The sequence below is a fragment of the Lagopus leucura genome, unplaced genomic scaffold (genome assembly GCF_019238085.1).
Source record: "Lagopus leucura isolate 7727_CA_CO unplaced genomic scaffold, USGS_WTPT01 Super-Scaffold_100004, whole genome shotgun sequence".
In the NCBI taxonomy this organism is placed as follows: domain Eukaryota; kingdom Metazoa; phylum Chordata; class Aves; order Galliformes; family Phasianidae; genus Lagopus; species Lagopus leucura.
In genome coordinates this window covers 25,809,361-25,834,244 of record NW_024962264.1, presented here as the reverse complement: position 1 = coordinate 25,834,244, position 24,884 = coordinate 25,809,361, and the positions used below count along the sequence as shown (strand labels likewise).

The window sequence follows — 24,884 nt, the reverse complement described above, 5'->3', positions numbered from 1 at the left end:
TGGTTGCCAGATCTTTTAAATATACTGCAGCTTGTGTTGGGGTGCATCAGCAACTTATAACATTGTAGGCTTTTTTTTTCTCCCACAGCACAAAATCCTTTACTCTAATTTTACTCAGTGTGTATTAGACATGTTTTGAAAGCCAACACTAGAAAGAAAGAAAAAGAGACAGAATGAAAATGTGTTAATATAAAGTTATGATGTTTTGACTGTGGCGTCATTACAGATAGGAATTTCCAAGCAGTCTGGTAGGTTTGAGAACTTATTCTTCTACAGGTTCTAATCTGGTCTGCAAAATGTACATTATTGAAAGGAATGTTAGCACGAAGAGAAGAAAGTATGGCTAATGAGACAGAGCTTATCGTACTAATTTCACTGTCAGTGGATATGCAACGTAATTGTACATCATGTAATTGAAGTATTTGCATTTTCTGTTGATCAATTTTGTTTGAAAAGAATTGGAAATTCTTGTTTAAAAACAAAAACAAGAACAAAACAAGAACTCTGAAGGGTTCTTGAAGGGAAGCTCTGACTCAATTTTCATAGGCCAAACTCAGAGGAAGAGGGCCAAGTTCTGCACCGAGATGTGGGGGAGCTGAGGCATGTGCTGTTTTGATACAGGCAAAAGAAATGGCATGTGTTTTGCCAGGGAAAGGGATAGTCTTTCAGGTAGAACAAAATTTCTTTCTCAGGTTGTAAGAGAATATTGTCAGAATAGAGCAGGACTGCTTGTGGTAGCGCAGGGGGGAAGGCTTAGAGACCCTGGACATGCATCGAAACAGGAATGTTTTTCACAGTGACAGTCAAGTTTAGAAACAGGTTGCCCAGAGAGTCTGGGAACCATTTTTGAAGCTGTCATGTGCCACTTCTTTCATCTGCCCATTGAACTGTGCCACAGAAGGCTCAAGTGATAAAGAATTGGTGGTCAGTGGAGTTTTTCACATCATCCCATTACTGAAAAATGACATAGACTTATTTCAGTGGATGTAAATGTGTGCTTATTTTTGGAAGGATGTGTTTCTTTTAACAATATCTCAGAATGCATAGACTTTGAAATTTAACTTCAGATTTCTTGGGGGTGATTTCTGATCTGATTTCCCTAAAGGTGCCACGTCTTTGGATGAAGGTCTTGGATGCCATCCCAAATGCAGAAGGGGTTTTGAAATCACCAAGTTCCTGTATTCACACTGATTCCTTAATTAACTTTCAGTGGATCTTATCCTAAATCATACTTTGTTTGGAAAGAGAGTTTAGGAAGTGGAGGGATTGAGGATTTCCTCTGTGCTGACCAGCAGAAACCCTTAAGTCAGACAGGTACAGGAAGCCCGAATTTATGTAACCCTCCTGCAATGCCCATAGGGAATTTGCAAGAGATTAGGGAGGAATGAAAGAAGTGGGAAAACACGATATCATCTGACAGTGTGAAGAAGCTGAGCTTTAATGGGCACCAAATATTTTACATCATTCAGCATTCTTCTAAGCTTTTCAATCTGAAATTTTAAAAATTCATTATTTAATTGAAAATTTGGGGCTTTTGTTTTTTATGCAACATGGAAAAAAAAAAGGGAGGCTAATGAAATGTGACTGTAATATTTTGTTCCCCCACTCTCCCCACTGCTATTTCTGGCAGCCACGCATAGGAGCTGCATGAATATCACAAAACGTGATGCTCTGCATCTCAGCCTAGTTTCTGGACTTCTTTAGCTGGGTATATCCATTCTCTCCAGTCATTCTCTGTTATCATAAAAGTAATTGCAGTTAAATACAGACCCCAGACCCTCAGGATGGGTGACTGACAGTTTGCTGTAACATCCTGGATCGCATGCATGATAACTTTCACTTCAAGGGCAGGCGTGAGTTATCATTTCTTTTGTTGCAGGAAAATCGTGTGCACTGAAGGTAACTCTGGAGAATGCTTCAGTCTGCATCCTGCCTTAGCTTGTGCTTCATGTCTGCTAATTTGGGAGTGAATTAAGTTCTTGGGACGAGAGGCAAATTCTGTGAATGAAATTCTTGGGGTGAAAGCTCAATTCTGTGCTTCCTTTAGAAAAAAAAACCAAAACAACTCCATTCCTCTTCTTGAGTATTTTTAAATTGGTACAAACTGTGTGCTCAGTGAAGGGCAGAATTTGTCTTATCACTTTTATCCCTCACCTCCCCCATTTTATGACATAAGTAATTGCAAAAGGAGTCTTTCAAGTGTAGGTAGTTATTTGGCATTTAGTTTCTTATCATGGGCTGCCTTAGAACTGCTCATTGTGCTGCTATATATAGAAAATGAATTGCCATGCTCCAGCCCCAATTCTTGTCAACAAATGGTCTCGAGGGAGAGCTTCCATCACAGATGATATGCTAAACATTGCTGTGATAATACCAGTGATGGCTGGCTCTGCAGCTCGAAATGGAGGGAAAATAATTACCAAACAGTAACTGTCTTTCCAGTGCCCACAGTGATATCCTCAGATCAGGGTTGAAGTTAATTCTTTCAGTATAATTCTGTGTTCTGCTGATGTTAAAGCCAAATGCTAGCTTCCTGCAGTTTGTCTGACGTATTTCACCTTTCATTTCATGATTTTTTATTTTTTTTTGTACACCATTTATAGTTGCGGAAGTGATAATGCAGCTGGTAAATTATAGGAATAATCTTTGCTTAAGTGGTGAAGTGTAATTGATGGTTTGGTTCAGAACAAATGAAATCCCAAGTTACATTTATAAATCTTTTCCCTTCTGCATGTAAAGATAATGTTTATATGTCATTGAAACTCACATGGAAACTACTTAATTTTATATACATAATTAGACATGAACCAAAGTAAATGGAGATGTGCATCACTTTTGAATCAGCAGTTTTGTGACAGAAAATCCTATTTGTAGTATTTCTATGAATTTTGTCCTTTTTGTATATAAAAAAAATCATTTACAGGCTATTTTTAATTTTTCTTTTAAATTAATGTTTGATAGCATTGTTGTAAAATATGCTTCCATCGTATTTCTGTGAGGGGATCAAATGTGAAATGAAACGATTTATCCTTAAGAGAGCGGTGGATTTTTGTCCGTGCATTGAAGAGCCATAGATCTCATGGGTTGCAGGAGAAGACAAAGGCTCCTCATATCATTTGGTGAATCACAACTGAGTCCTACCTCTCTTCACACAGGTATTTTTGGCCAGAAGCTAGAAGACACCGTCCGATATGAGAAGCGATATGGGAACCGCCTGGCTCCCATGCTGGTGGAGCAGTGCGTGGATTTCATCCGACAGCGGGGGCTGAAGGAAGAAGGCCTCTTCCGACTGCCTGGGCAGGCTAATCTTGTCAAGGAGCTGCAGGATGCGTTTGACTGTGGAGAGAAGCCTTCTTTTGACAGGTAAACTCTTCTGGCTGCCTCCCACTCCCTGAAGCCTGGACAGAACACAGAGATCTGCTGCTGGATGACGTTGCTAGAAAACATGTGGCATGGCAGAGAGAATGAGTGCTTTTACAGTTTTTCTTCACATTTCCTATTATAAATGTAAAATTTTCATTTTTTTCCGACTTTGAAGTTTAATTGCAAAGCATTTCTGGAGAAGTTTCATTTAGGAATTGTATCATTAATGTCTTGGATTAATCAAAAAGCTTTTATTTTAGTATCATTTGAAATGCAGAGGTTTAGTCAGTTCAACAAAGGAAGAAGTTGTTTTATCACCAACTGTGATATGTTCTATTACTTCTAAAACTGAAGATCAAATGACCATGCTAGTAAACCTAATTGGTTTTGAGGATTCAGGTCCAACTTGTGTTCTAGTATTTATATAGTTTTGCAAAGATGAAGCCAAGAACCCAATACACTCCTGTAGATGGCTTCATCCTGTAAGGTCAACATTTTGGGTAAATTCAGCTGATAGCAATAGTTTGTATATTCAGAGGGTGCAGTCAGAGAAACAGACCCTGGGGATTATGAATGCCCCAATCCCTTTATTAAACTGTATTTAGAGTTTATATGATGTTAGTGAAATTTCAGTATAAAGGACTGTCAAACAACTGTTGTCCTTGATGTGTGCTTTAAGTAACACACAAATATACTTCCTAAATGAAACTGGGATCCTTCATTCCCACTGAAGGCCTGATCTGCATTAGGAGGAAGAAGCAGAACACATTTACTTTATGGGACCTTTGACTGATAGCAGTACAAGTAACAGGAAGAAAAGCACAGCTTGATCTTTTAGTGCAAAAACATGCCATGGTATGAACCTGATGGAAAACATTTACCTCCATACCCTCCCTGCTGCTCTGAAGTGAGCAAATTTGATATGTATGGAGATATGTGTTTTTCACAGATGCACAGAAGGCAGACATCTGTAGATCTCTTTTATCTTGAACAGCTTCCTCAGTTTTGACCCTCGCTGTGATAAATGGCAAGAATTTATAATGCTGTGGAAAGGGAAAGTGATTGTTTTCATTCGAGATTTATTAATTCCACATCAGTAGCTGAGAGTTAAGATGACTGACTAGAAGACAGTTTTATGCAGGAGGACTCTAGGAAGTCTGAGTACCACGATCAAGCTGCAGATGTCCCTGTTCATTGCAGGTGAGTTGGACCAGATGTCCCATAAAGGTCTCTTCCAACTCAAATGATTCTATGATTCTGTGATGACTTAGTTGGTAACCATTTGTAGTATATTTACTGACTGTTCAAATACTAACAGTAGAAAATTACAGTAACCAGGCACTATTTGGAGATCTTTTCCTTTCTTTGACATTAAGCTAAATACTACTGGTCATATCCTTATATCTCTATTGCAGATACAAGTGGGCAAATGCAAGGGGCTAAAGAAACCAATAGTTTGTTTTTTTTCAAGTGTTTGTAAGCTGTAAGATTGTGGCAGAAATGTTAAGAATAATCTGCCCCCAGACTCCAGGAAGATGATGCACTGAACACCCGCTGAGAGATGCAGCTTGAAAGAAATACAGAAGGTCTATCTGTTCCAAACAAATGAGACCAGGGATGAACTTGCATAATTAGTATTTTTTGCCAACTTATTTAGCAATATCTGTAGCACACACTGATGAGACCCAGGAATAGGCATACCAGTTGAACTTCAGCAGATGAAATGAAGGAAAGATGGTAGGTGTCACTGCTGTGAAGCAGGCACATAATGTCTACTCTGGTAATGAGGAACATGAGCAGGAGTTACCTTTAAATGTCTGGTACTATGATTCTTCTGAAGCTGAGGATTTATAGAACACCAGCTTTGTGTGCCTGAATGTCCTGGTTTTGAAAAGTTATTTTTCTGACTGTGTTTTTACATTCAAATTTGGAGATGATCTGTGAATGTAGCAAGTGTATCAGAAGTCAGATTTAAATTCTGCTCTCACTTCTGCCACTGGGCACCTTCTTTTATTGTACAATCTTTTGTTACAGTTGCATGCTTTGGAAGTGGAGTTGGTTTCGCAGTAAAGTATTGTTTGGATTTGGGTAGCCTTTCTTTTTGTTCTGCTGAACAGCAGCATGACCTTCAGGTTTGGAGGAATTGGTATGGAAAGCTGAGCTCTTGTAGAGTAGCCACAAGCTGAAAAGCTGCTGTACAGAAAAGAAGAATGTATGTTAAGGGGGAGTCTCTGCTTAGTTCCTCTTATGGAGTTTGAGATCAACTGTGTTTATTTTGTAATTACCTGTTCGTAGTCACAAGTGTATAGTGCAGGATATACCTGGGTTTTGTTTCTTAATCTCCCTTCCCATATTCTTATGCATTGATAGTAATAAAGAGTTAGCATTTAGAGCTTGGATGACAGTTTCCTTTGATGGGACAAGGAACAATGGAATCCAGGTCATGCTTACATAGCAGTGCTGGGTCACTAGCTCTGACTGGGACAGAGACTAGCTGCTACTGGTACTGGAAGTCATACAAAGAGCTGATGTTTGAGTAGTTTGCCGTTCTTCATGGTGACCTTTTTTCTGCATTTAGGTGCACATAAGTGAAACAAAGGCTTTCTAACAAATGAAGTCACTGTGAAATGTGTATGTACACGTGTATGAGTTTCTTCATGAAATTAAAATATTATTAGCTAATCTTTATGCTGTGTTAACTTACTCAGTAAAGATAGAAAGCTTTTTTAGAAGCAGGAGGAAAAATGAAGGTAAGGTTTTATGGCTAGAGTTAGTGCTTATTTTGCCTCTCTTTTAAGATACAGCTCTTAAAGCACCTTATGGGCACAGGGAGATGAAGTTCAGATGCACAGATGTCTTTTGCTGTCTAGTGACCTTGAAGTAACTGCTGTCCGCAGTTCTATGGACACCCTGCCCTTCTTCCCTCCTATGCTCTTGTCTGTGCCCGTTTGACTAAGACAAATGAAGCAGAAGGAGTGTGGCATGTTTTAAAGAAGTAAACCAGACTTGCTCAAAGGATTAAAAAAATAAAAATAAAAAATCCATGTTTTGTAAACATAAGGCATGTTTGACAAATTGTAACTCTCATGTGAGTTAGCAGATGGATGTGCTCTTGCCACAGTCAGTAACAAAAACGCAGTGAATCGAGAGAAATTCAGATGGTGGCGAAAATCTTCACATATTAATTTGTATTAATTTGAACTTGATCTTTTTTGATAGACTATTTTAATTTACAGTTGTTGAAGAACTGTGAGCTTTATGCAATTCAATTGGAGTGGAACCTATAAGTGAAATTTCTAAAACTTGCAGAATGGCAAAATCCAACATCCATCTGAAACATCCAGTGTCCTAGCTCTCTGCAGTGAAAACTAGCACATCAGCATTTCTTGTAGTCCTTGAAGGGGAAGGTATAGTTGCTAAAACAGAAAAATGCTGATGCCTTTTGTATGAAGAAAATAAATAATAGTGAAAAGTGAATGTTGGTTAAAAAAAAAAATCAATAAATGTGTCACTCTGCATGTTTGTGACTCTACATACATACTGTCTGCTTCTGGAACTAGTGCTGCAGTGAGGCAATCATCTGTGCTCACTGCTGTTTGAAATATTTGCATTTCTATGTAGAATTGTCTCCTTTAGGGAATCCACTTTGCTTGTCCATAGGTTGGAGATTTCCCTCCTCTTGTGTGGCTTATGTTTTAAATTTCAAGTACTTCTCCTGCAATTACAAATCAGACATTTGTAAAGATGCAAAGTGGATTATAAGTATTTGATCTGTAAAATTAGCATAGCATCTGCATAAAGAAAATAACAAAGGTTTGTTTTGCAATTTTTACATAGAAAGGAACAAAAATTGATTTCCCTTTTTATATCATCTCATTCCATCCACTGTCCATCACAGTTATTACCAGAAGACATGGCAGTTATGATTTCTCAGGGAGAAAAAATATTTGAAATGTCCCTGAAATGGATATTAAACATGATTAAGATACTGAGCATATTAATCCATTTTTGTGGCTTGGATTTTCACAACTATCATAATCTATGTACATAGCCCTGTGATTCAGTGGAGTTCAGAATTACTGAGCTTACGTGCCTGAATCTGTGGGTATGCACAGGAGAAAAGGCAAGTACATGCTTGCACATTTAACAAAGCAAAAACCCTATTGCATCCTCTTATGTCTATCAGTCCCTTTTGAGAAGAATGCAGTGTATGATAGGATAAAATACTCACTGTTACTGTAGTCGCCCTTGCCATTGTCTGAGAAAGGAATAAAGTGGCAGTATGCAGTGGCTGACAAATATTAGCTGCTGCTCACTGGAATCACATAATCCAGAACGTGGAGCTGAATATATCCCTGTGCATTTAATTACTGGGATTGTCAAACAAAAGTAGGTGTTTGATAAGGATGGTACAAAGAAGGTCATTCGAACAACATACGCAACTCAATATATAGAGAATGCACTGCCTACCAGTCATTACTTCATCCCCTCTCAGTGAGGGCATAGTCAAAGGATACTACCAATTAATTTCAATTGCAAACTTGACCTGACTCACTGATTTTAGGATAGACTCCCGTAAACTCCATGTGTCTGTGTGTATCCTGAAGACAGTGAACACTGCATGTGTGTTAGAGAAGACAGGGAAGATGCAGTGCACGTGGGAATAATGGCTAAAGGATGAACTTGGCAAGGACATTACATTTTATTTTCAACCTGTTGAACAGATGAAATCAGGGAGAATGAATAAAGTAGAGCTATAAAGAAATACTCTGATCCCTGCTGGAATAATTATGCTGTGTTTTGTGTATCTTTTCTGAATTAAGGTACAACAACTGAATATTAGAAAAATCTAACAAGGCAAATATTTTGTACCATGGAAGTAACTGTGCTTCCAGAAAAAAATCAGCATTTTTTAGCCCTGAGGCAGTCATCTATCAATATCCTTCAAGCTTTTAGGGCTTAGCAGCTCCACGTAAAGCTGAGTTCTAGGAGGTGAATATATGTGACATCTGAAAGCATAATGCTGAAGTATTTTGATCTTTTTGTTCTTTGCAATGTGCTGCTAGCATTATTGTAGAACATGGAAAAATGTTAGAGGAGAAAAGAAAGACACACCTTCGTTTGTGATTCCTTTAATTGCCATTAAGGCTGATTAGTGTTTTTGAGGAGGTAGCATCACCCTCCTCAGAATGGTTCTTCTGGGCACTGCATGGGCCTTGGTGCTTTGGTAATTTAGCAAGCAGCATAGTTGCCTTTGCAATCTCATCCTCCAGATACAAAACATGTTTTAAAATTTAGGTGAATGCAAGAAAGTGGGATGCATCTGCACTGGCACTATATGGGCTACGAGTAAATGATGACTTGGAAATCACTAGTTAAATAAAGTTTTCTGTTTTCCAAACACAATCCTGTACATAAGAGCTTGTTTAGAAATAGTTCCCTCCAAGGAGAGGCTTTATTCCTTCCCTAGAGGAAAAGCACAGTAATCCCTACACAAAGCACTTACGTAAAATGAAGTCTTTACTAGAAAGCAGGTTCCTGCCAACACAAATGACCTTAAGCTTGTGTAAATTGCCGTCTATTTCTGCCTGTGGCGATCCAGGCTTCCTTCCCTGATCCTCACAAATGACACTCTGCTCATCAGTTATGCGTCTGGAACTACTTCAATTCTAATCCCGGCCCTCTTTCTATCCAGCTAGCAGAAATAGCCTCTGCATATGACAAGAGTTAAGAGACTTAATCTAGCAATTAAATACACGTTAAGAGATGCATTTCTTGTGTGATGCAAAGGGTCATTAAATCAGCTTAATTGGTGTCCTGCTGTAGGAGTGTGTGCTTTTAGTTATTGGCAGAGAATGAGCATTGGGCGTTGCTTTGTGTGAATTTCAGTTTCAGAAATGGAGTTGAAAAGACATTGCTTTGTACTTGTTGCTGTGCGGCTGTGATTTAACAAGGAAATAAGTGTTCTCCACTTGCCAACAAATCAATTCCTTTACTACACGCACAGACTTTTTAAGAAAGGATGGCACTTTCAAAGTAAGAGGAGTGTTTTAAAACACCCTTATATAAGGCTTGGGGATAAGGTCTGTCAATCTTAAGTATTTCTTGTGCTCACTCCCCTGAATGGGTCCCTGAAAGATAGCATGGATCTCAAGCTTATGAACACAAGGACGAAGGAGAAGAATATGTGGGTTGTGTTTTTTCCTCTTAATAGATCAGTAGACTTGATGATCTTTGCAAGTCCCTTCCAATCAAACAATTCTAAATAATTTGTTAAGCTGAAACATGAGAGATTCTCATGATATATTAGGATCATTTCTCCTTTATTTTTCAGCAAGGGTGTGACCAAATAGTGTAAGAGGAGCTCAGAGAGGTTTTTACAGTCTCTGTCCTTGGAGATAATCAAAAGTAATTAGGTGAGGCACTAAAAGCCTGCTCTAATTGGGCTGGTTTTGGGCAGGGGTCTGATTAGGTGACCTCTGGTGATTCTATGAAGTTTACTCAAAGTAGAACCAAGTTTTTGTGGCAAGGAAAACAAAGAGACTTTGATGCATGTTTCACAAGTTGTGGGCGAGACTTCAGCTAGTACTTAGCTTTTGCACTATGCTGTTTGTATTGTATGTATATAACATACATAGGAATATGATTCCTTGAATGTACCTGCACAAGGGGACAGGCATCGCATAGGTCATTCTACCAATTATGTTATGCATGTGAGCTTTGCATTTTTGGACCAAAGCCTGACTCCATCACTCATATACACCTGGTTCACTGTAACACTACCAAACGCAGGCTTTGCCCTGCCACCCTTTGAGTACTGGTTTCTCAGCGGTAACTATGCTATCATTCTCTCTATAAAGAGCTATGCATATTTGTTACATTCCTTGGTGTTGCTCAGTTGTGATGTTTCAGCAGCGATTGATAGTGGGCTCTGGCATCTCATCCTGCCTGTTGACTAGGAGCAATGTGCACACTAGGCAGCCATTAACTCTTCCTCCCAAGTCAGAAGGACATCTGTAGTGGTCTGAGAGAGCTTCTCCATAAGACTTGAACGCAGCAACATAACCACCAACTCATGTGGTCGTTCAGGATGTGGTAGTGATGGAAAGTTTCTGTTTGCAGGATTGTGATCTGTGACGTATTTCAAATGACGGAGATGCAATTCCAGTAACTCAGGGATGTACTGACACACCAACTGTTCGTACTGTTCTCCTTCATTTTATTACCAGAATTCTTGAATTTAATTATAGCTTCCCAGCTTGTTGTTCCCTGCTGTTTGTTCTTTGTGCAAACTGTATATGTCATCATGGTCTAAGCTATTTTTGGCACAGCATTAATCTTTCTGTACAGTGACCCTGCCCTGTTCTGTTTCCTCTCTGAAAGCTGATGAGGAGCTTGTTGGCTTTGTGCTCTGAAGCGCTGACTCCAGCTCTCTGAACACGAGTGTGAGGGTTACACGGGGATTTCTGGCGACCTGCTGGGCCTCAGTTATTTTGTTTATGGTAGAGAGGCTGAAAATCTCCAGGCAGTGTAATTGGTCTGACAGCCACTTCCACAGTGTCTGCATATCACAAAGAAAAGTGCTGTCAAGCAGCACTGCCACGATGGATATTAATGACAAAGTTTGGATGAATGGGGCTTTGGATATGTGTAGTCTGATGACTAAGGAGAGGCTGTGGTGCATATGCATTTGTAATGCCTTTGCATTGACTGTGGTGGAGTGCTCTTTTGGCAACGTATCAGCAGTGAAGCAATATCTGTGTTGTAGTGAGGTAAGCAACGTTTCTCGGTCTAGCACGAGATGCTGAAATAAATTGGTTCTCAGCTTGCTGCTGCTTGTTGTGTTGCATCCAATTTTCTGCTTTGTGCTTTCTCATTTCACATTTGTAATTGTTCATTCTGCACCTGGAAAAATCTTGCCTCCATTAATGAGGGTTGTTCCAATGTAGATAACAGGATGTTCTGCCAGAATTTGCATTCTCTACTTTCATAGTTCTTAACGAATTCTTTTAATCATGTTAATGACAAATGTCTAATCATTAAACACTTTGATATTACAATGTCAAATAGCAGAAGAAGAGTCAAGATAGGTGCGATTATTAAGTTGCTGTAGTTGTACTGGCTCTAGGACATATGGAAAGTGTCATTTCTTAAACTGATCGTTTTAGCTGGAAAAAGTTCAAGAGGTAAAAAGCACTCTTCAGGCTTTGAAAAGATCCATGGATTGATTACTGGTCACGGAGATGGCGATCAAGGAAGGTATGTAGATGCCGATGGCTGACCTGGAGTGTGGATACAACATAGCAGATAGGAAATGAAAACAAATCCATCTCCATCTCAAGAGAGCTTAGGTTTGATAACTCCTTTGAAACTCACAGCTCTCCTCTGCAGACATTGATTAAACAAAGTCCCCAGCAGTGGTTCAGTACAGTTTAACGGAATTTGTAAGAGAACAATTGAGATCATCTTATTTTGCAATCCCACCATCTTGTGGCAGTCTGTGGCATTGCCTTAGCATTTGGTCTAAGGAGCACATTAATTTAAAAGATAGCAAGTGTGTCCCCGTCTACTAACGGTTACCTCAGCTCAGAAAACACCTTTCTGTGGACTCAGATATGTATTTCAGGACCTTACTTTGAGTATGTGAGTCTTTCTATATTTTTCTTGCTCCTTGGCACCCTGTCTTTCATTTCTCTCCCTGTTCCTCTTCAGCAGAACCAAAGCTTTTAACGCATAACGGACCTGACCCTTCAGGATGTTACTGTATACGTGCTTAATATTGAAAGAAGAAAAATCATAAATTGCCTCAGAGTTGGGGGTTTAGGGATTTATTTTTCCTTCTTCAACCTTTTTCCCATCTGCTGTGACCTTCAGGAGCAAGTATTTTCCTGCACACAAAGGGAACAGTGTATGTGTATGGATAAATTGTACACAGTTTTACGCAAGTAGTCCCCTGGAAACATGTGGGTCAGCAAGGCCTGAGGAGTTTCCTTTTTTAGTAAAAATAATAATGCAAATCTTGAGACTATATAAACGTAGAGCAATCGGAGTTCAATTCTCTGCTTATTCAGTGCATGCTCCCTCTCATGCTGCAGTGTCGGGCTGTATTAGAGCTGCCAGCTCTAATGGAGTGAGTACCCAAGAAATCAGGATCTGTGCAGTGAGACCTCAGGTGGTTGCGCAATTGGTAAGAGGTTCTGTTGGCCAACATATCAAGAAGGGCTTTAATTCACATCTGGATAGAGGATAGGTAGAAAGCAAAGGATAAGGGCTGAACCTGAGCTAGCATTCAGAATTTCATAATATGGTGCAACTATCTCAAGTTTCATGTATAATCCTTTTTCACATGTATCCAAGAGGGGTAGAAACACAGGACACTCCTATTTTTAGTCCACACATGGTTAGGCTTGCAGCATGGGGTTGCAACCCAGGGATTAGAATTTGCACCTTCTTTAAAAATGCAGTTTTGAGTTAATGCTTTATTTATAAAGTTTCTCTAGAAAGCCCTTTCATACACGTTTTGGAATTTTTGTTGGCATATTTTTCATGGTTGAAATAACAGTGTTTTCTGGGAATTTGTTTCAGGGAGGGTGGTGGTGGTTAACATTTAAATATATACCGTGCTTATCGCCGCTCTTCTTCTGTTCTGACTTAGATTGCACATACCTGACCATGTTAATCTAAGGTTGTTCCCATCATTCTTGTTAAGATTTAACTTAGTTAAAACTGTTCTTGTTTTAACAGAGATCGTTCACTAATAATGATTAACATACTTCTAGCAAAGCTTAAGTACATCAAATACCAGTGGTTACCTCCAAGAGACTGCAAATTCAAAACTGTTTTTAAGCATTAAGTCTTAGAAAAAGAGAAAACATGCTGATGCACACTGCAGAAATGTCTTTGCATTACTATGTTACTTTTTTCTTCTGAAGTTAGCATCATCTAGAGTCTGTTTTTCAGACTTCTCAGAAGTCAAAGGGAAGGCTATCAGCTCGCAATACAATTCCTTATATGAATCAGGGAAAGCATGTGGAACATTCCAGTAAGGAAGGATTTTAAGAAGTCTCGAGCAGCTAAATCCAGAGGATTCAGAAGTAATACAGGCTTTCTTTATGCATTATTTTGTTTTTAGCTATTATTTTCATAGAAACACTCTTAAGTTTCTGTAACATAACTTTACACACTATGGAAAGTCTTAAGAAAGTTTTTTGCACGTATAACTTGTGATATTTTTCTTTGTCCCCATTTTTTGCTTTTAATATGCCTGATAATCAACTTGGGATTGCCACTGCAGATGCAGCAAAGAAAATATCTAAGTTTCCATAAATGGAACTACAAGAAAGCATTTGTTATAGTTTGACCCTTTGCCCTAAAATACTGCCTGCTGCTCTAAGTACTCAAACATTTCCTAAATTTGAGTGACTTACAGTGTTTTGCCTTATCCAGTACAAGATGGAGCTGAAATTCATTTCCTGGGATTGACAGTTATGTTTAATAAAGTTTTCTGTTTAAAAGTGTAGCTGAAAGGCAGAGTAGTATCAGAACCATAGAATCACAGAATATCCGAAGTTGGAAGGAGCTCATGAGGATCATCAAGTTCAACTCCTAGTCATTTTGCAAGACCCCATAAGAAAAAGATGAATGTCAGGTTTGGATTGAAGACATGAAATATATGATCTCCATGCTTACTTAATGCTTATATCAAAATAAATTATACAAGCGGGTACGTTTTGGGAGCGACAGCATATCTGAGAGGAGAATAATTTAATACAATGTGTCAATACGATGTTAGGTTGCTGGCTTGGGTCCAGACGAAATGCACCACGTAGCTAAGAGATTTTGGATCTTTTCAGTACCTATGTCTACAAATTGGGTCCTGTTTCTAATTATTTATAATAATGCACCAACACGGTTGACAAATTTACATTCGCAGGTATTCTTACAAGTTGCTTACAGAACAACAAAACTAAAAGCAGATTACAGAGATGATCTATAAATATACATAGCGCTGATAGTAAAATCTAGAATGACAATCAAGAAGCTAAGCAGAGGTTTTTAGCCTGTTAACTGCATAGTATCTTCCTAGTTTGCAGTAATGCCCTATTGTATTCCAACCCAACAGCAATACAGATGTGCACACGGTGGCATCACTGCTGAAGCTGTACCTAAGGGAACTCCCAGAGCCAGTCATACCGTACGCAAAATATGAAGATTTTCTTTCCTGTGCCAAAATGCTCAGCAAGGAAGAAGAAATGGTGAGTCTGCATGTTGCGTACGATGAATAAAAAGATTGGTATGTTATAACCTGTTCCAGTTTTGAGGAATGGAGATGCAAGTAATTACATATCCTAATTTAAGTCTTGTTTGTATTAACTGAGGCTCTCTTTAAAGGAAAATAGTTGCTACCTATGTCAGGCTCAGCATAACCTTTGCTGCATTTATTGTATATCATCAAATTCAGTCCAAATGAATATCTCTGTGGCCAGTAGCTTCCATTTTGCCTAGGAAACATTTTATCTTTTCACGGATCATCATCCAGAGCTGAAATATAGATGGTTTTAGTAGTTTCTACCCAATTTGTGCTGTTAAATCAGATTATTTTCTTCTAAGTGTTCTAGGATGCCACATTTCACTGACTTTAGACTGAAGACCACAGAGCTCTATTCATTGCCTATCACTGAATCAGAAGCATCAGAAAGAAGTCTGGAAGTGGGCAACTATTCAAAACTTTTTAAAATTTGCATAATATAGATGAACTTAGTATGGGTTCTGAGGTACAGTAAGTGCCCTGCAATGGCAGAGGAATACTCTTGTATTAGTCTGAAGAAGTAATAAATGAAGCTTGATTTTTACACTGTTATGTGTGCTTATGGGTAATCAAGTCAACACAGTGTTTTCCAAATAAAAATAAAGAAGCTCATTCTTTTGATTGCAGTCTATTCTTCTAAATTTCTAAGGTTATTATAACTGTTTAATTCCGTTTTGACTTTTCAAATTCTGCTAGAACTGGACCCTTCTTCTCCTTAACCCTCCAGTTAACTGGGAGGAGAATGAGCCCCTCCTTTCCAACCGTCTCCAATTGCAGTTTCTTTGATGTGTTTATTGTCTTGAAACTGAAATTGTCAGCATTTTTCAGTGGCAAAATACTAAGAAACTCTGCCTCCCCACTTTGTTTATTAACCATGTATATAGGGCCTGATAGAATTAGTGAAGCAAGTGAAGAGCCTGCCAGCTGTCAATTATAATCTGCTGAAATACATCTGTAGGTAAGTGCCATTGCAAGAACATCACAGTGATATTTATAGCTGTTAGCTGACAGAGAAATTTGTTTGCATTTGGACTCTGAAGGAAAAGTATTACAGAACTGGAGGAGTGGTTAACTTCAGTGATTGCACTAAAAACCTGTCTACTGCACTCATTTCTCATTCGCTTTATCAAGATGCAGTTATGAGGTGACTTAATAAGCAAGCTGCCAAAAGTACAGAAGTGGGTATATAAGTCCTCTTCCTAGGACACAGTTTTCCTATTTATAATTGCAGTTATTGGCCTTAGCTGTGCAATCCTGAGGCATGGTAGCACTGTAAACTGCAGCATCTGGTAGAATAGTTTTGTAGAAATGAGCAAGATCTTAAAAACATGTCTTGAAAAGTAGCAAAGTGTGTAGCAAAGGATGTTCTCAGCATAGGAAACATTTGAAAATAAATTTAAACTTCTAGTTGAGAGTTTGCATTTTGAGGATATTTTATGAGCCAAATAACTGATTGCATATGTTAGAGAAAGTTATTGTCTTCAACAGGGTTATCTTAAAATTAGATCAGAGAGATATTTTTTTAACATTGTATCATTTTTAAGAAAATATGAATACACTGAGTATAACCTTGAGCTTCCAAGACATTCCTTCACAAGTTAGAGTGGAATACTCAGACTACGTTAAGAAGCCATTGTATGTTTTGATTATTTTTTTTCATTCCTTCCTTTTAAAATGTTTGTTAAAGGCATATTTCTTCCTCACAGATTCCTGGATGAAGTCCAGTCTTATTCAGGCATAAACAAAATGAGCGTGCAAAATCTGGCTACTGTTTTTGGCCCCAACATCCTCCGCCCTAAAGTGGAAGATCCTTTGACTATCATGGAAGGTGAGTTGACTGTAAATAACTTGAAAGAGAACGAAAGAATATCTTTAGGTTTATTAACAATTACTAATGCATGTGGTATATACACTACATTCTATGTCCATTTTAAAGACACAGAACTCTTCAGTGTGGATAGACAGCTGGGATAAATCTTCCAAGATACTATAAAAATGACTACGGTTTATAGCATTGCAAACAGACCTTGCATGAGATTGTGCTGCCTTGGCAGCTTAATTAAAAACTTTTTTTTCCCCTTCTATGCTTGCTCCAAATATGGCGTGTTCTTTCCCAGTACGTGTGGAATAAGTGCAGTTAACTACATCACCTGCAGTTCTTAAGGGTCAGCTATGTTTTCATAGATTCATATTGCAGTGGCCCATCATTCTCCATAAACTCACATGATGCCGTTTCTCTCTCCAAACACTTGTTTCCTAGTATGTTTGATTTAGTTAACCTACCCAGAAATAAGGGCTGTAAACAGTCCTTGCACTGTACATCGTATTAAAAACTTGTAGCTTGTTTATTTGGGATTGTGTGAATTTGTTTTCCTTTGAATATGATGTTTTTTCTTTTTTCCAGATAATTGTGATTCTCATAGACTTTGTTCATTTACTGTTTTATTCCCTTCTTCTAAAGCTTTATGTTTCATCCTCATCCTATTGTAAATGGACAGAAATGTAGTGTCTCCAAGTCACATAATGAAAGAATACAAAAATATTTCTAATTGTTCATTGGATTAAAAATACAGGGAAGTATCATAAAGATGACTTTCATCACTGGAGTCAATGAGAATCTCACTGAGGCTGAGACCCTCGATCTGTCATACCTGCCAGAATGGCATCTACTGCTGGGATACCGCGTATCTTCAGGCCACCTGGGAAAAAAGGAGGCAAATCAAGATTTGGGATGGGATGAGAGTAGTTAGCTAGTCAAAAAGGAGAAAAAGAAGTTATCCTCTAGGTCTGTGTTTTTTCACAGCTGGCTACTGCCAGTATTTTATGTGAAAGCTTAAATGAGAAAGATGTTTTAAGTGGGTGGAAATGGAAAATACTGATTTTTTTATTTTTTTTTTAATGTCTGAAAACATCTCCAGACAGCTTCTCAACAGCCCACAAGCTTAGTGGCTGCTTTAGGAGGTGGCATGGATACTATGCTCATTGAAGGGAAATAGTATATATATTTTTTCACTCAAGGAAACAGTTTTAACTAAACAGATTTATGACTTCTCATACTTCTCTTATAGAAGTAAACCTTTTAGAAGTAAACCTTTTAGATTTGACATGGACTGTGCTGATGTGCAGTTGGGCTGCTCATAGTTAAATACGTGGGATCTTTGTTAACAAAGACTACACATTGAATAGTGCCTCTGTCCAGCCTTCCTCACTGCTCTTTGCTTTTTGGAAGAGAAAGCTTGACAATGAAAAGTGCTCTTCTTGCATAGCCTTTTAAAGCCAAGCATGAAGCTATGTGCAGCCATATCTGTATAATGTGGATGAAAAGTTGTTTTGTCTAGTTCAAGTGAGATTTTCCTGACTTCCAATTACAGGCTAATTTGAATAATCTCTTAGTAGTTGTATTTTAAAAGGCTAGGTTATAAAAATCCAGAATATTTCAAAGGAGTTGATATGGCACAATGGGAAATTCTTGATTAAAAGGGCACAGCCTGCCTCTGAAAGCACTCTAGAAGTTTAAAGATAGGATGATTGTTATAAATACTCTGACCTTGTTCCTGAGAGATTCTTAACAGTACTTAGTGAGATTCAGTTTAAAGAAATAGTTGTATGTCTTCATTACCCTAAGTCCAGTTATAAATGATAGTGTGTAAATTGTGCAGTCGAGCGGTGTGCACACCAAGGGGTTATTAGAGAGGCAGCCATTTATTAGAAATACTCAGAAGTTGTGGTTCTGCATTAGTTCCATACTGTGCCATAACATGACACAGTTGCCTGTTTGCATGTAGTTTAACTACAGACAGGTTAAAAGCATTCACATGAAATAAATTCTGTCACATTATTACCCTGTTAGATTCCAAAGACTAAATTGTTGTTATTCCAACAGTGCAAATCCCTTGCCTGCCACTTTTCTTTTAAACTATTGCATGAAAGTGCTTTGCCAGAAGGGGTCTTTGGTTTTAAAAATGATTGCCACAATAACTTGAAGCACATTACTCACATTGCTTATAATGACATTATCATTTGCTGCTCATAAACTCCTTCTGTAGTATTTCGGGGATGCAAAAACTGTCATGGCAATAGCGTCTTTGCAAAAATTGCTGTTATTATGGGGTCTGTGAGGAATGCTGTCTTGTTCTGATGGAAAGAAGAGGTGGTGCTGATCTGTCCTGGTACACAAATACATTTTGTACACCTTAAACATCCAGGGTGTTAAACTGGTGGTCATTTTGGGTAAAAAAAACTGTGGTTATTTTGGGTAAATGTTTCTATAAATAGGATTTTTGCTAAGAATTTGTGGAATCTGAGCCATTAAGTTTATTTATGCCCCAAACAGATCATTAATTACCATGTGCTTGCTTGGTACCTTCTTTCAGGTACGGTAATAGTCCAGCAGTTAATGTCAGTGATGATAAGCAAACACGAAGAGCTGTTTCCCAAGGATGCAGACCCTGATGTGGGACCCGAAGTGTGCAACAATAACAATGAAGTGCCAAAGAAGGCAATCGTTGGACAACTACAAAACAAAGAGAACAACAACACAAAGGAGACAGCAGTGAGGCGCTGCTCTTGGGATAAACCTGAGTCTCCCCAAAGGGGAAGCATGGACAATGAGTCTCCAACTGCGCTGCCAGGCAGCAAGACCAATAGCCCTAGAAACAGCATCCAGAAATTAGATGTCACCAGAAGCCCACCACTCACGGTGAAAAAAAATCCTGCTTTTAATAAAGGCAGTGGCATAGTCACCAACGGGTCGTTCAGCAGCTCTGTGGAGAGCCATGAGAAGAGCCAGACCTTACCAAACTGTACCCTGCAAGCCAGGAGGACATCCTCCCTGAAAGGACCGGTGACTAAGATGGGCACACAAAGCATGCAGAATGGAGGCGTGAGGATGGGAGTTTCTAGCACTGATGGGCTCACCAACACCCTCAACAACCGAAGCCCAGGCTGGGCACCCAATGGCTGTGTCACACTGAGGGACAACAAGCAGAAGGAATCAGTGAGTGAGTCGGGTCAGCACAACAGGCTCTCCACCTATGACAATGTCCACCAGCAGTTCTCCACAGTGAACTCTGATGACAAACAGAGTGTGGACAGTGCTACCTGGTCAACATCCTCCTGTGAAATATCCCTCCCTGAGCACTCTAACTCCTGTCGTTCATCCACCACCACCTGCCCAGAGCAGGACTTCTTTGCGGGTAACTTTGAAGACTCTGTGCTGGATGGACCACCACAGGAAGACCTCTCTAACACTGGTGACTATGAGAACAGAAGTGACCGAAGGAGTGTGGGGGGCCATAGCAGCAGAGCCACCAGCAGCAGTGATAACAGTGAAACGTTCGTTGCCAACAGTACTAACAATCATAGCGCTCTGCACAGCCTGGTGTCCAGCTTGAAGCAAGAGATGGCCAAACAAAAACTTGAGTATGAGACAAGGATAAAAAGGTAAGATGGAGCAGTGTTACCATCTCATTTCTTTCAGAGTTGACATGTGAAACTGTTCTTCTAGTATCACGATTCAACTGGGTTTGTTGCAAAGCAATCCTCTGCCACAGTTGTGACGTACTGTCCTAATGGCACCATAAATAAATCCAGAACCTTACAAGTTTCTCTGGAATCTAACTAACGAAATCAGTAGCTTCCATAGTGATTTCATTAGTTGATGCCTGCTCTCTGGAGGCTGAGACTTTCAATGAAATCAGTGTCTTAGATCACTCCAGCTGTAGTTTTGGGACTGTCAGACTATTCTTGTAAATAGATTTAAATCAGCTGATAAAAATCAGGGATTCAGAGCATTATTTTGACCGCTTAAATGACACAATTACAACTACAGTGGGAGCTGGGAACCAGTACTTGCAGGAGTAAAAGACTTCCCTAGGTTGCTTGCTAGAGAATGGAGTGGAGCTGGTTGCCCCTGTGCGCAGTAACCAGTGGCTGGTATCGTGCATTTTCTAAATGAGCTACAGAGTAGAGAAGGCCATTTGGGAATGGATTGCTGATGAAACTGTGCTTTGTAGGTAAACTTCTAAGAAATTCAATCTAAGCTTTGTAAATGAAAATGCAATTGCATGAAATTGTGATGGTGTGCATTTCTACACAACTGAATGGGAGGAGTGCTGTTCAGGAGCTGTCTGCTTTTATTTTGGTTTCTGCAGCTTGGAACAGAGAAATCTCACCCTGGAGACGGAAATGATAGCCCTGCATGAAGAGCTGGATCAAGAGCGGAAGAAGTTCACAATGGTGGAAATCAAAATGCGTAATGCAGAACGGGCCAAAGAGGATGCAGAGAAGAGGAACGACATGCTGCAGAAGGAAATGGAGCAGTTTTTCTCTACTTTTGGAGAACTGACAGTGGAGCCTCGCAGACCAGAAAGGGGCAACACCATCTGGATCCAGTGAGCGTTGGAGGCTTTGACTGTGGGATGCTGGGAAAGGGCTTAGGGGTATTATACTGCGTCAGGTGGCTGGTCACCTGTCTGTCTGAGGCTAGCACTCAACATAATGTTATAGACTCTTGAAGGAAGAAATCGTACATGTTAACCACTCATATCTACAGTGTGTACTTATCAAGTCATACTCTTTGGATGCTTCATGAGACTACTGTCAAGTGTCACAACTGGATATGTGTATATAAATTTAAAAAAAAAAGCATCTTAGAGAGTGAGAGATGTATCTCAAGAAATATTTTAATTCAAGTCTTGTATTTAAACTGGTAAATTGAAATGTTGTTGCAATCAAGCTTTATATCAAGGCTTTTCTCCCTTGCACTTAACATAAGCTATTTTTGACATTGTGTTACCATCAGCTTATTTTGTATATCAAATGTTTTTGTTTTGTTTTGTTCCTCCCTCTTGTTGGGGAGTGAAGATAAACAGATACATAAAGGTACATGTGCCAATGGTTAGCACTAGTCTGTGTCGCTTTTGAAAAAGAGAGCTGGATAAGAAGGAGCAGCATGCTGGGGATGGCAAATGGGGCACTAATTTAAGAGAACTGATGACCTGACTAAAGTTACCAGAGCTCTCGTATCAAATACCCTATAAGGATATCACCAACATTGAGCAGTCAGTATTCAAAGAACAGAGAGGTTTGAGAGGAAATGTAGTGGTAATGAGTAAGAAGGTGGGAGAAGGGGCAACTCAAAGAGAAGTTGATCTATAGAGCCAGAGCTTTTTGGGGTAATCTAGCACATCCCTGTGGTCACTGCAGCTCAGAACAGGGATATAAACCGTGCTTTGACCACTGTTGTGACTGAATTACCCCAGTACTGCAGGAGTATGGAATCCTTTCTGTAAGACTGGCAAAGGGACGCACAGAGAGACACACTGTACATCTTGAATGCCTTAGCAATGTGATGGATGCTGAACAAAAAACAAAACAGAGACCTGCAGAACTGATGAGCAGAGGAGAAATTAGCAAGGCAGCTGTATTACAAACTGCAAATAAGGAAGAACACATTAACCACCTATATTTACAGTGCATATTGACCAGCTAAGCTTTCTGAGTTGAGACTTCTGTGAAGTGTTAAGCTGTGGAAACTCTCAGGATCATAACGTAATCAAGGGAACAGCCAGAAGAACTGCCTGCAGAGTGCCAACAAAAAGTAGCCAAGCTGTGCAGTGAAAGGCCAGCCTATTGGGAAATGTATGCATAGTAGGTGTAACTGATGTTTCCTATACCATCCACAAGACCTTTCCTGTTTTTATCTTTGTCTTTAAGAGTGTGAGTTGTATCTTCAGAAGGTGTTAAGACATCTTGGCTTCCCTCTACTGTCACTCAAATGTATTGCAATTATCGCTGACCCCCAGTTGAGATCTAAGAATGTAGCCTCAAAGAGGTGCTCTCTGTAGCATGTACATTAGATAAATACTAATTAGATGTGGTAAGTATACGGGGCAATAAATATGAGGCTTACATTTCAGGAAAATAACAGCTTAGAGTGGAGCATTACACGTGGTGTTCGTGGAACAATTATTTGTGTTATCTTGGGTTCAGAGGCCCAAGTTAGGACGGTAATTACTGTAAACATGTCTAGTGCACATCCAGTTTGGATGCAAATGAGAAAAAGACAGAAATCAAGATAATAGGAAGGAGAATGTTTTGTGTTGGCTAGCCACAATCACAAATGCTGGAGCAAATGGTGAGAGAAGGAAACTGTTTACTGTGTTAATTCTGATTTTTAAACTGAATGACAAAGATCGTGGTATCTGATGTGGGCCTCACAGTCAGCTGAGGCTCCTGTTTAGCTCTGCTCATTTTGATGATGGTTCCTGGATAAATTTGAAACCTTTCTTACTGCTGCTGTGATCTACTCCTGTACTTTACTTCTTAGTATTCCTATCAATCAACTCATGGCATGGTGATCTGTTTCTTGGAGCTGAACCTGCACAGAGTTTTTCTTTGGGTTAAGCTGTCTTGTGGTTGAGGACCTTGTATTGGTTCAATAAAATGTCAGACAAGTTCACTGCAGCTATACCATTTAAAATCAACTCAAACTGTGTTGAACCATATTCTTCCAAGCATCTTTGAATGATTTTTGGAAACTTGTGTTAGGCAGAATCTGTTAATGTCCAGATTTAAAGCTTGTCTTTACCTTTGGAAAGATATTCCAGTAACTGTTGTTCAGTTCCTCAAGGAATTTTCTGTTTCCAGTTATGTGGCTTAGTGCTGGTATCTTTCGTTTCTTGCAATGCAGTCCAGGACAACAAAGCTTCACCTCATTCTCTGCACAGAAATTATTTAGGCAGACCAGAAAAATTAAGCAGGCACAGTGAACGTGGAAAATATTGCCATAACATGTCCACTGCCATCGTGATCAATTCACAGCATCACATCTTTCTCCTTTGTGTCAAGCTTTGTTAGCATTTTGGCTGTGGTGATGAAGTTGATTTGCATCCTTAACAGTCATCACGATGCTCCTATTATCGTCCTGCTTCTTCAGATTAAAAGCACACATTTCAGAACTGTTTCTTACATTGAGAAGCAAGTAACAAAGTACTTCCAGCATTTGACATGAGTTGACATGGTTGGCAGAAGCAGTGCTGGGAGAGCATGATAATGGATATAGGTGGCAAAGGACAAAACCTGCTCCTTTTCATGCAGTGGAGTAGAGAGGGGCAAGGCATTCAGAGGACTGAGGTCAAAGCTATTTGAGCACAAAGGCTCTAAAAACAACCACGGTAATTTCATGCAGAGTACTTGTTGACTGGTGGTTATCATGTGGAAGCAATTCTTCCAGGAAAGTTGGTATCGAGGTACTTGAGTGAAACTGAGGCTTCAGTCAATAATCCATTTTGTCATTTGTCTGTAACAAAGTAAGTCATGTTCTAAGGCCAAGCTGACAGTGTTACCTGACATGAGAGCACACGCAGAGATTTTCAGCTATCAGTTGTGAGATGGTATAATGGTCATTTGCTCTCACCTCTCTCTTGCTGTATTTCTGTGCACTTTCCATATTAATAATGTTTGTGGGAGTTCAGCATTCAGCTCCAAGCTGGGAGGACAGCAAGCAGTTCAGCCCGTCCAGCCCAGTGCTACTCTTGGTCTCTCCTTCACTGTGCAATAGGCAATGCTTTTACAGTTCATCAGCACAGACTGCAGAAAAAAATTCCTCCTAGGAACTAATGACCACCTGCTCCAATCACAGGGGATGACTGCATAAAATTACATTCATTAGTGTAAGTTCAGAGCAGTACAGACATAAAAGCAGGCTACCAGGATGCTTCAATCAATGCGCATAGTAAGCGACAGAACTAGGTTGGTGCTGTAATCTCATCTCCAGCCCCCACCAGAAAACAGCAGTGGGTGATGTTGCCCTACACAAGTTTGCTGAATTAACCAGATTGGTGGCAGATGCTGACAGTGCCTTGTAAATGCTGGATTCTCTTGTGCTCAGAATGGCTTCTGTCTTCCTTTCTGTTTGTAAGAATCCCTATTTGAAGTGTGCTCTGGCATAACAGGATAATTAAGCTTAATTTTATTCTTGGCTAAATGTTTTTTTCAATGTCTCACAGAGAGTTTTTTGCAAATATTAAAATTAGTACATAAAAGATTATTCTGTTAAATGATATGCAAAGCAGGTATTTTAGGTTTGAATGTGGAGGAGAGGAACTTCATGAGATTACTGCTGAAAGATCTGTGAGCAGCATTTTATGCAGTAGCGAGAGTGTACAGTAGCTGAGAAAGATCCAACTTGCTAGAAAGAATGAATATTTTC

General features: G+C 39.4%; 1 protein-coding gene across 2 annotated transcripts in view; it reads left to right on the top strand.

Annotated features, from left to right (window-relative positions):
• ARHGAP24 (Rho GTPase activating protein 24) overlaps positions 1-23,157 on the top strand; it is a 154,951-nt gene extending 131,794 nt beyond the window's left edge. For both annotated transcript variants that reach the window (XM_042872096.1, XM_042872097.1), the window contains 6 exons: positions 3,156-3,363; positions 14,486-14,618; positions 15,556-15,629; positions 16,378-16,499; positions 19,045-20,113; positions 20,824-23,157. In XM_042872096.1, the coding sequence (XP_042728030.1) occupies positions 3,156-3,363; positions 14,486-14,618; positions 15,556-15,629; positions 16,378-16,499; positions 19,045-20,113; positions 20,824-21,067 (1,850 nt within the window). In that variant the 3' untranslated portion in view covers positions 21,068-23,157. The remainder of the gene's footprint in view (positions 1-3,155; positions 3,364-14,485; positions 14,619-15,555; positions 15,630-16,377; positions 16,500-19,044; positions 20,114-20,823) is intronic.
• Positions 23,158-24,884: the final 1,727 nt, after the last annotated feature.